This window comes from Rhinolophus sinicus, chromosome 1 (genome assembly GCF_057876585.1).
Source record: "Rhinolophus sinicus isolate RSI-liver-muscle chromosome 1, RSI-T2T, whole genome shotgun sequence".
In the NCBI taxonomy this organism is placed as follows: domain Eukaryota; kingdom Metazoa; phylum Chordata; class Mammalia; order Chiroptera; family Rhinolophidae; genus Rhinolophus; species Rhinolophus sinicus.
Genome location: NC_142501.1, coordinates 170016132 through 170028205, shown reverse-complemented (window position 1 = coordinate 170028205; position 12074 = coordinate 170016132). Strand labels below are relative to the sequence as shown.

The 12074-nt window shown below is 42.1% G+C and overlaps 1 protein-coding gene across 2 annotated transcripts in view; it reads right to left on the bottom strand.

Moving 5' to 3' along the window:
• Positions 1-11851, bottom strand: part of HERC3 (HECT and RLD domain containing E3 ubiquitin protein ligase 3) — a 99901-nt gene extending 88050 nt beyond the window's left edge. Inside the window, exons 1-3 of one of the 2 annotated variants that reach the window (XM_019741102.3) lie at positions 11718-11851; positions 9204-9265; positions 1370-1624 (exon numbers count right to left, since the gene is read on the bottom strand). In XM_019741102.3, coding sequence (XP_019596661.2) covers positions 1370-1595 — 226 coding nt within the window. In that variant the 5' untranslated portion in view covers positions 1596-1624; positions 9204-9265; positions 11718-11851. Of the gene's footprint in view, positions 1-1369; positions 1625-9203; positions 9266-11168; positions 11652-11717 lie in introns of those variants that run through there. The other variant, XM_074323616.2, reaches the window with a different exon arrangement.
• Between the last annotated feature and the right edge of the window lie 223 nt (positions 11852-12074).

The following is a 12074-nucleotide window of genomic DNA, read 5'->3' as shown; positions in this document are numbered from 1 at the left end:
AGCCTTTTATCCAGTGGTCAATGGAGAAATTAATGATGAGAAATTAATACTGACGTTTGGGGAGGGGAACTATGGAACACAGTCACTTGCTATGGGTGGGAATAAATATGAAAGAAGAGGGAGACAGTGTCACAGAAAAAACTAGTTCAATCTGACACCAAACTGACTTGCCTAAATAAACACAAAAGAGTAAAACCATCCAGAAGAAACAGCAAGGCTGTTCTTTCATGAAACTTCTATATCATGATTTGATTTGGAGTGAATAAAAAATGACAAAGAAATGGGCAAGTAACAAAGAAAATGGCTCGTGCCCATGTTAGTATGAAAAAACAGCATGGTTACAGTTTAAGACCCCACCTTATCATTTCTCATCAAAAGGAGACTCATTTAAATATCATCACCACTACTCCTAACGTAGCTGAAATCCAAGACTGAGAAAGTACCTCATAGATCTACATAACATACACATATACTGAAGGTTCTTTAAAGAGAAAAAGTTGGAAAAAGGAACATTCAAACCAATAGCCTTTAAATACACATAGCAACTGTTATAAATCAATGAAAGACACTAAAACTTAAAGAATCTAACTAGCCCCCTACCTTTGCAGTTCATCCTCTCTCCCTCCCCTCCATCAACAGTCTCAGCACACTATTCAGCTTTCCCTGAACGAGGGCTGCACCATCATACCCACGCCTGGATCACGGGGTACACTCAGGTGTGTGCCATAAGCTTGTGTTCCTACCACATACATACATTCACACACACACACACACACACACACAGTCCTACTCATGCTTCCTACTCAGCCCCCAAAGGCAGAACAAATTCCCTCTCCCTTATTCCCCCAGTATATTCTTCAACTTACCTCACACTGGTGCACTAGAGCCACATCATCACTATCATTCACTTCCTACTCACAACACCAAGCCCAGTGCTTAGCCCAAAATGCTGAACAAAAGCATGTTGCAGAAATAAGCAAATGAATAGGCAGTTAGGAGGAAAAATTAGGGGAAAATGCTTCTGATAGCGATTGTATGAGAATTACCTATTTACAACATGATCACAATGTCTTAGCATTCAACTACTGGAGAAAAATCTACTTCTCTAACTAGAAACTAACTAGTCGACTTCTGTCCCCTGGTAATTGAGATTACATATGTTGTCTAATAAGATGAAAAGAGACAAGTCTGGTTTTGCATCAAAAGGTCTACATTAGACACTAAGGTTCCACACAGAAGGGGATCCCTGCACCATTCGAAGAGCCTCCCTGAAAGATAAACGTTTGACGAGGAAATCTTCCACCAGTACCCCCCCCCCCCCTTAGCCTTTCTCATCAGCCATCATGGCCCGACGACGGGCTGCACTCACCTGGCTTGTTTCCTTCCCTCTCGTGGCCCAGCTGCCCCTTGGTATTCAATCCACAGGTGTAAACCTCCCCATCCTCCAGCAGGAACACGGAGTGGTTTCCTCCACAGGCCACTTCCTTGACACTTCTGTCCGATATAAATCCACACACCTGGGGCTCGGCCACAATCCCTCGCAGGCTGGTGCTGATCCCAGGTTGGCCCAGAGACCAATATCCCCAACATAACATTGTTCTTATTCTTCAGGGACTCATGTAGCCTAGAAGAAAGTTTTGTTACAAAAAAAAAATTTTGAAAAATAGGTCAGAGAAAATCACATTAAGTAAATTTAATCAATTATTAAAAATAACCACGCCCTTAATATTCTTCAGATACACTGCATCTCAAAAGAATACATATTAATACAAAATAAACAAAACAGAAACAAACTCATAGATACAGAGAATAAATTGATGGTCGCCAGACGGAAGGGGGGTTGAGGGGATGGATAAAAAAGGTGAAAGGGATTAAGAAGGACATATTGCCAGTTATTGAAAACAGTCACAGGGATATAAAGCACTAGGAAATATAGTCAATCATGTAACAACTATGTAAGGTTTCAGGTGGGTACTGGACTTAAAAGGGTGATCACTTCAAAGGGTATATAACTGATCACTTCAAAGGGTATATAACTGTACACCTGAAAATAATATAATATTGTATGTCAACTCTAAGTGAAAAATAAATTTTAAAAAAATTTAAAAAGAAAAAGAAAACCAAACATATGTCCACACTAAAACTTGCACACAAATTTTCATAGCAGCATTATTCATAATACCAAAAGGTGGAAATAATCCAAATGTCCATCAGTTGATGAATGGATAACCAATATGTGGTATTTCCATACAACTAACCGTTATTTACTACCTAAGGTACCGTGTTTTCCCGAAAATAAGACCAGGTCTTATATTATTTTTTGCTCCAAAAGACGCATTAGGGCTTATGTTCAGGGAAAATCATCCTGAAAAATCATGCTAGGGCTTATTTTCTGGTTAGGTCTTATTTTTGGGAAAACACAGGGGTAATGCTCCCTAAGACCCAAAATAAAATATAAAACTAAATCTCAATTTGCTGTCTTAACCAGAAATTTCTGCTTCTTCTTAAGATTGTTATTCCTTGCCTATAGTCTAGAATTAAAAAAAAAAAAAAGTTTCAATGTTTTTCTGTGAGTTAACTGCAAAGGGAGGAGAGATAAAATGAAAAGTGGGGGTGGATACACATTTAAAAAGACCAGTAAGATCACATAATCTACTCATAATTTAATTTTCCCAATTTTCTAAATTGCTATATCCACATTAATACCTTTTTTTCATTTTTAATGTTTAATGACTTTGTCTTCTCTCTCCTACCAATACTGATGTAAGCAACATCATAGGGCTTACTATATACCAGTCACTGTGATAAGCACTTTATATCATTATCTCATTTTATCTGCACACCAACCCTGTGCCATAAGTACTATTTTTGGCTTCATTTTCAGATAAAGCAAGGTTCAGAGAGATAAAGAAGCATGCTAAAGGTCACACAGCCAGAAAGAGCGAGAACCAGGCTATGAATCTGGTAGGTCTGATGCCAATGTCCATAGTCTTATCCAGTGGGCTACACCGCCGCCCAAGTAGATTTATGTCACCTACAGGAGCAAGAATACAAAAAATACTTGCAGAATGACTAAATCATAGTCAGTATACACTACAGAATGCCCTGCAAACTTGAAAATAAAACTGCCCTTTGAGAGTGAAACTCATCAGAATTAAGAGATAATAAATGAGATTATGCAGCTGTGGCAGTAAGCCATCCCCTTAACCAGCCAAGTACAATGTGTCTAAAAATATGGCATCAAGAAGCTAAGATTGTACGTCTACACAAAGATCCACAAACAGTGCTCAAAGTGGCTTTATACATACTGAACAAAAATGGCAACAACACAAATACCCATCAACAGGAGCATGGATAAACAGATTGCAGTATATTTTTACAATGAAATACCACTCATTAATAAAGGGGGGTGTAGAGGCCATGCTGAAATGCACTGAATGTAATAGAAAGCTGCAACTCAACATGGTAGCAACCTTTCTGAAGAATAAGATTAGTTTCAAAAAAATTACTCAAGGGTGTTGTCGAATGCTTTTTTTGTCTGTCTAGTACCTATTCCCAAGTCCTTCATTGCCTTGTAATAACTCTACCCACTCTTGCAGAAGGGTGATAATGACCCTGGCCAAACCAATCAGAGAACACCCCACCCCTAAGCCATACACATGACCCACACCAAACCAATCAGAGAACACCTCACCCCTAAGCCATACACATGACCCACACCAAACCAATCAGAGAACAACCCAGCCCTAAGCCATACACATGACCCACACCAAACCAATCAGAGAACACCCCACCCCTAAGCCATACACATGACCCACACCAAACCAATCAGAGAACAACCCACCCCTAAGCCACTGTGATTGGTGCAGGGATAGGGTCACACTTCCAACTGAGCCCAAGTCCTTCCCCATTAAGTCCCATTGAGCTCTGACAAAAGAACGCCTTTTGCCTCTGAAGGATAACTGAGGCTACCAGAAGCTACCTTCCTGCCAGATGGAGGACACCTGTAAGACATTATGAAGCTACCAGCCACAGAGGCTCAAAGACAATAGACAGAAAGAGTCCCAATGATGTCGATTGCGCCAGGGATCCCCCCTTGTCTAGTGCCAGCACCACCACCTTCTCTCTTCCTAAGTACTGGTTGTTTGTCATTATTTGCAGATTCCTACTCGTGAATTTGCCTACTCACTAAAATTTACTTGTAACTCCCAAATCAATGCAGGGAGCATTTCTGCAGTCATTCCCTGCGCAAACAGGTGAAAAATCTGAATCACCCTACACGTGTATTCTGAGCTGAAGTCAAAGACGATGATGCTCTGCCTTCCTGTGTCACCTCTCACACTGTAAACAAGTGCTGTTTTCACAATCTATTTACTGCCATGCTTTTCACATTTTCATATTTTTTGTTGGTAATTTTACTGTATAAAATGCCCCCCAAGTATAGAGCTGAAGTACTATCTATTAGGCATTAAATGTACCCAGCCACTGGCCTTGCTTAGATTCCATGATTAATAAGCAACCTTAAATGACTTGGTTCCCAAGGCAGATGGTACTTTGGGGAAAGAACACCGTGACCAGCTGGCCAAAGCACCCCAGGCTTCTTGGCATTTCTACTTCTCATTATTATTAATTATTAATTTGGCATCCTGGATCTATCATCTTCTTATAAGTTTGTTTAGCATGGGTCAATCTTAAAAGTCAGCTGCATTCTGGGTGCTGTGGCCAACCGCAAGCCTGAGTGAGCAGCCTGAAGTGTGGCCTCATTGTTTACTGACTATTAGAAACCATTTCTGAAACAAGATAAATAGGACTATTGTTGAAAATCCTTCCCACCTGAGTTATAGTAATGGCATCTTCAAATAGTCGAATAAAAACTACTTACTAAGAGAAGTAACTAAATGGCAAACACAAATAAGCTATCTTCCTATGAATGGATTATTAACCCTAATAGGAAATCTAGTTTAGGTCATAATGCTGTCCAAAACTACAGCAGGAGGCATTAAAATCATCTAGCTTTCAGGCGAGAAGTTCAGTACGTTGAAAAGAAGCCAGCCATTAATACAGCTTTCACTTAACAGTACACTCTGGTGGAACCCCCAAATCTAGTAGCTACTGGTATCCATGAATTTAAAGACTAGCTTCCGCAGCGCTCTTCGTCACTTGGCATTGATAACCTGGGTCCTCCCACCCATTTTTCCTTACTCTTTGTCGCTCCCTGGCTTCTAAAAGAGTAAAATCTTTTATTTAACTTCAAAACACACAATTATGAAAAGCACTATAGAAGAATAGGTCCAAGATGGCAGATTAAAATATTCCCTAAAAGAGTAAACAAACAAACAAATAAGAAATGCTAAAGGAAGTTCCTTTAGGGAATTGGTACCAGAAGGAAACTCATATTCCCTCAGGAACGAATGAAGAACATTAAGAATGGTAAACAACTAAAAAAGTAAAAATAATAAAAAAATAAAGGCCTGCACTCTGGCTCAGCACCAACACCAGCCACCTCGGTCCCAGCCCTTCCATCTCCTGCCTCTTATTTCCCTCTCACAAAACAAAAGGGACAAAGACGGATCCCTCAGGGTTACACCTGGTACTTTTCCCAGTCCCTCTACTCATCTATTTTTGGTGAAAGATTCAGGATAATCTTCACAGGGCTTAAGTGTCAAAAGGACTAAAGTTCAAGCCTTGAATGAACCACATGTTAGCTGTGAGACCCAGGGGAAGATATTTAACCACTCTAAGCCTGGCTCCTGGTTCTAAAGTAGGGAAAAGAGCGACAGGGTTGTGAGGGCTATGAACTGAGTGAATACAAACAGTGCCTAGCATGGTGCCGGCCTAAGTGACCAGTCACTGTCCGGTGCTGCAGTCACTGTTACTCCTACTCCCCGGGCTCTTCTCTGAGACCTCAGCAAACAGGACAGTTCCCCAAGGAGTCTGGGGGTGAAGTGTCTGGGGAGGGGGGTGACTTTCTTCCTGTGGTTAGCATTAACTTGTGTCCCAAATCTGCACGACAGCAAAGCAGGACTACCACCATCCAGTCATAAGTTTCATGAAGGGAATTCAAAGTTGCTAGGAGAAAGTTTTTGCATTTTTTTCTTTTAAATTCTGGGATGGGCCAAGAGGTAGATAAGCCTTTTTTTATCTTTCCTAGTGAGTTGACTGCAAAAAGACAAGCGGCAGTTCCTAAACTTTGTCTTCTTAATCAGACTATGCACTCAGCATCCTAACAATGGATTGATGCTTATTCCTTTATTTGAAACCTAAATAACACTCAGGCAGGACTTCTAATCTCATTTACAATAGGAATAAGCTTCTTTTCAAATATGCTTACAAGCCATTACCTGAATGGTGTGTGGGGAAAGGGAGGTCTTTTTCAATAGCAGGAAAAGGCAATGTCCAAGGCTTCAGTACTAGCAGGCACTCCGCAAATCCAAGCTTTAAATAAATTTGGAGCCAAAAGTCCATGCAGAATTAACTCCAATAACAAAGAGTCATTCTAATAACATGCTTTATTATCAAAATTTTTACTACCATATGCAAAAATGGCACAGAAGGGAACGAGAAGTTTTCAACAATGTGAATCCACTCCTCTCTATTTTCTCTTTCTCCTTCCCTTCAGCTCAACTTTGGTCCTCTCGCCCTTATAGCCAACCCTGGAAATATTCCTACCCCTCCCCTGATGATCCCTGTACAGGCGGAGCCTTCTTCACTACCTGGCGCTGAGCATTGTGAAGCTAAACAAATGATCTCGCCACTGTCTGCAGAAGCTGTGGGCAGCCTTCAAAAGACCTTGGCCAGACTGGCAAGAACTGAAAAGTCTAACAGTGCCAAGGCAACGACATACATGTAGAGCATCCAGACTCTTCCACACAGCTAGTGGGAGCATAAATGGGCATAAGCACTTTGGGAAAAACAAGTGGGCATTCTCTAGTGAAGATGCAAATACCCCACAGCACAGCAACTGCACTGCTAGGCGGATGACCAGCAGTGTCTAACTTGTCAAGCTTCTGCAATGCTCCTGCACCACGTTGAGAACTAGAGACACAAACAAGCGCAAAACCTGGAAACGGAGAACTTTCTGTGCTGATGGAAATGTTACATCTCTGCACTGTCCAATATGGTAGCCACTGGCCATGTAATGTGGTTAACACAATTGATGAACTGAAATTTTAATTTAATTTTAATTAATTTTAATGTAAGTAATCAGATATCATTAGTGGCTATCTTACTGTATAATGCAGTAAAACATTCAAGAATAGATGCCCCAAAATATATGCACAAGAATGTTCATTTCAGGATTGTGTGAAATACATAAAACAAAAAAACAATCCAAACGTCCATCCATAATAAAACTGGTAAACCTTCGCACATGCATAAAATAGAATACTGTACAACAGTGAAAAATAAATGAATTCCATCTACAAGCATCAGTAGCGAAATCTTAAAAATGGTGTTGAGGTCGGGAAAATCACAGAACAACTGAGAATATGATGCATTTTCACAAAGTCCAAACACAAGTATAACAAGTATTTGGAGATAAAAAACATTAGTGGTGGTAAAGCTATGAAGAAGCAAAACAATGATCAATACAAAACACAAGGTAATCATTTTGGGGGCAGCAGACATGGAGGGTACAGTCTAGAAGGAGCACAAAGGGAGTTTCAATAGTATGGCTGACGTTCTGCTTTTGTCCTTTTGTTGTTTCTTAGCATATATGTTACATATATTATTTTATGCTTACAAATACTTCACAGTAAGAAAAAATGAAAACTATAGGATCCTTGTTCCTTGTATTTCATCCACTAAGTGCCTGTCCATACGCAGACTGGGAGCTTCTCTGTGGAGGGTACCGGGTTTTATACATCTTTGTATCTCCAGTTCTCACCATAGTGCAGGAGCACAGTAGATGCTTAGTAAGTGCCTAATGAACTGAATCCAAACATAAGAAAACCAGAACTCCCACAATCTAAATTTGGAAACAGTTTTGTTTTCCAAGTAGTATTAAATAAACATTCCCTATGCAGTGACAAAAAGCAATAAATTGCTCCATTTTAAAATGCACTGTCCTCTCATGACATCTTAGCAGATCTGAAAGTAGAATACCTTTTACCATCGAAGCTGTCCTTAAATAGTGGAGGTTCTCAATGCTAGAATTGAGAAATGTAGCCAATGAAGGAAGGACTAAGCCTCTTCTGTTCATTTCTCTACCCCTAGAGACTAGGATAGTGTCTGGTACATAGCAGGAGCTCAATAAATAGTTGTTGAATAAAGAAATATTTACTATTACTGTAAGCCTACTGTGTGTCTGAGTCTGGGCTAAAAACTTTACATAGATTAAATAATTTGCCTTTAAAATGACTCAAGGCTTAGCAAGGTTAGGTCACTTGCCCAAGAACATGTAATTAAGTAACTGAAATGGAAACTAAGCGGCTAAGGCAGGATTCCAACCTCATCTATCATACTCCAAAGTCCATGCTCTTAAACATGATGCTATACCATCTTTCAAGTAAAACGAAGCCAAGCCACACCCCATCTCCAATTTGAAAATAAATTTTTAAAGAAGATGTTTCACACAGTAAGTGAGCTCATATTAGCTGAATCACTGGCCGTGTTTATAAGCAAGTACAACCTATGCTAGCCAGAGACGGGAAGGGTGAGTAAAGCAATCTCAACCAAGTTAGCCAGACTTTCCTCCATGTCCACCCTAACTTACAATAAAACTAGTTCACTTATTGATTCAGACACAGAAACGCATGCCCCTGACACCAGCAAGTACTATTTCTAAATGTAGAAAATGTCTAAAGGGGACAGAGTTATATCATGAAAGGAATCATCTTATTAAAGAGACCTTAAAAGTCCATTTAACCGAACCTCTAGGCAAGACACTTACATTCCTAACCTCATTGTAACGGCAGCTGAGGCCTTCCAAGGCCAAGTAACTTTGGTCCTCTGAGAAGTAAGTGGTTGAAGCAGAGACCAGAAATTAGGTCTCCAGCCTCCTGGGTTCCCCTGGTTCACTTCACTACATCACAGCAAAAGAAAGTCACTAAGGATTTGTTGAGGACCCTTTCTAGGCAGCTGTACTAACCCTGAGTCCTTTACATAGGTTATCTTGTTGAATCCTGTTATCAGTTTTGTAAGTTAGATATTATCTCCACGTATAAGATGAGGAAACTGAGTTTCAGAGAAATTAAGAAACTCACCACAGGTCACACACTTGGCATTTGGACTAGAAGCAAGAATGGCTCCACCTCACCTTGCAGATCTGCATGTTAAAGAAATAATAATTAACAGTAGTACGAAACTCTACAAAGTACTTTCTCTACAAAGAAACAAAATGTTATTAAAAACAAAATGAGAAATAAACTTCTGAAAATAAGAATATCTTTAAATTATGCAAGCTTGAATAGTCGAATAGTCCCCAAACATTGTATCTCAAGAGTGGAGTTTGGTTAAATGCCAACTAAGATAACCTCTAACCAATTATGAAGATATCACCTCTAAAAGTGAACTAGAGACATAGACAGCACCTTTAAAAATTCCTGGCATTTGTAAAACATATAAAAGTAAAATTAAATTATGTTTACATTTCCCATTTAGGTTAAAAAGAGAAATTTTTGAAAAATAATTAAATTTGTCTATTCCTTCATGTTTTCCATGTAGCACACACATTATAGCTTATTTTGTCACAATTGTTTTTGAGACTTTCTCATATCTTTCCTTCCTTCTCATCACCACATCCTCTTTGGTACAAAACAAGATGAGGGAGGGGTGTTATCACTTTGTGAGGGGTGTAAATGTCTAGTACATTGTTTTGTACACCTGAAACTAATAAAAAAACAAAAAACCAAGATGAGACTGAGAGGCACCTTTAATTAGTCTCTAATTAAATCTCTCAAAAGTCCTGCATGATGTAAGATATTATCATAACTTTATTTCTATTTTATATAGAAAATCCCAATCATTTTGGAGACTATTACTTTTATTTCTGAAACTGAAGCAAAACTATCTTGTCTCTCCAGTAGGGGTGCAACTCTCACCATGTATTTAAAAATGTTTATTATTGTGCAAATCTTAAGAAATTTAAATATGTTACTCAGAATGAAATGCTATAACCAATGGCTCCAATCACACCATTTGGAACATTTTGGATATTTTGGGTTTTTTTCAAATAAAAACCCAAGTGCATACTGAACAAGTAAAACTACATGCTAATCAGTTGTTTCTTTTTTTGATGTCAAAAGAGGAGTTTCCCCAAAGAGGTTCCAAATCTTCCTCCTTGACTCCTGCATACTTTCTCTAAAAGGTTCCTGGGCTCAGACAATGATGTATATAGTTCATCTATTTTGCTTTAAAAGGGGGTTAAATATATTACTCCCCTTTTCTAGTTTATAATGTCATTCCCCTTCCCCCAGGGAGTAAAAAAAAAAAGGGAACATCACAGTAATCTGCCTAAAAACAAGACATCCCTCTCTAGTCACTGAATTTTAAAAAGGCTGTTTAATCCTCATTTTCACTTTTCTTTCTCCTCAGTCTGGAGTTTAAAATCAGCTCACTTGATGCTATCAAGTCATCAAATGAAAGGTTCTAGAAATAGCTTTCTATTTGTGGAAAGAGCCAGAAGACACAAAAATGGGAACTCTTAAATCGTCTTTCCTAAAGCATTCCGTGTGTAACGAATGCAAGCAAAATCTTGGAAGGCTTAGCTCTGAATTTAAGGTACTCCTTAATGGAGATGACTTAAAAGCTAAAGTAACACGTAATCCGAAAAGAGCCAGAAACAGCGAGATACCAACGGCAAAGTTCAATTACATGTACCCAGAATCAGCGCACAGTGGCTTCAGGTGCTCTCCACAGCACTCCCTGGCTCATCTGTTTCAGGTTACACATGCTCTGCTGTCAGTTGTCCTGGTTTGCCCACTCCACACATTTACAAATGACTCAAAGTGCCACCTGCCCCCGAACGTCCCAGCAGTTCCAGCTACTCCCGCGCCCATCCGCGTACTTACGTGCGCGCGCGCGCGCACACACACACACACACACACACACACGCACACACACGTGTCCACACACACCCTCGCCCCGGCTCCGCTTAAGAGGCGGACTCCTGCGAGGCTAGCCCCGCAGGGCCTCCGCGAGGTGGGTGGTGCCGGGCGCCGCGGCCCCACCTGCGCTGTCACCGCGGACGCCGAGCCCCGCGTCGTCAGCGCAAACTCCTCGCGACGGCCGGGGTTCCCCCAAACGCGGAGGCCTCGCCGGCTCCCATTTCGCTGGGAAGCGTCCGTGCCCCTCCCAGCCAGGGTGACTCCGGAGCCCCAAAATTTAAATAGGGGCAGACGAGGAGGCAGGGGAGGATCCTGTTTTTGACTTTCTGCGTCGCAATTCCTCCTGGATTGCGGGCACCCGAGTAGGGGTCGGGGGCACTCCCATTTTTAAAGCTGCTTCCGGCCTTTCCGGGCGCGGGAGCTCTTGATCAGTGAGCCCCGAGAATGTCAGGGTGGCGCATGCCAGGCCGAGGGGCGCCCCGCAGGTACTGCAGGCACCGCGCCCCGACCTCCCGGTGCGCCCGGCCCCAGGTCGTCGTGGGAAGGGACCTGCAGCCGCAGCTGCCCCGCCAGGAGCCGCGCGCTGACAGCGGTGCCCAGTGGAACGCGGCGGCGGCGCTGCTGCAGCTCCCCTTTCCTCCTCCTTGGAATCCCGGCCCCTGCCCCACGCACCTTGGCTGCAGCCGAACCGCTGCTTGGGATTCCGACTGTGACAGCCCCTCTGGCCCGGCTCGGGGTTTCTCGGTTTTCGGCGTCACAATAATAAGGAAGTTTCCCCGCAAGCCTACGGGCGGCGGAATGCGCCGGCTGAATGACTTCCCACCCGGCCAATGGACGCCCTTTTGGGGCGGGCTGGCACCAATGGCTGCCGCGGCTGAGCCAAGGGGAGGGCGAGGTCCGCGGGCTGGAGGCGGGGAGAGGCCCAGGCCGGGGTGGGAGGCGGTGGGGGGCCGGGGGCTGAGATGACTGGGCCAGCGGGCTCCGCGAGGGGACAGCGGCGCCGGAGTGTGTTGGCCAAGATCCGACTGC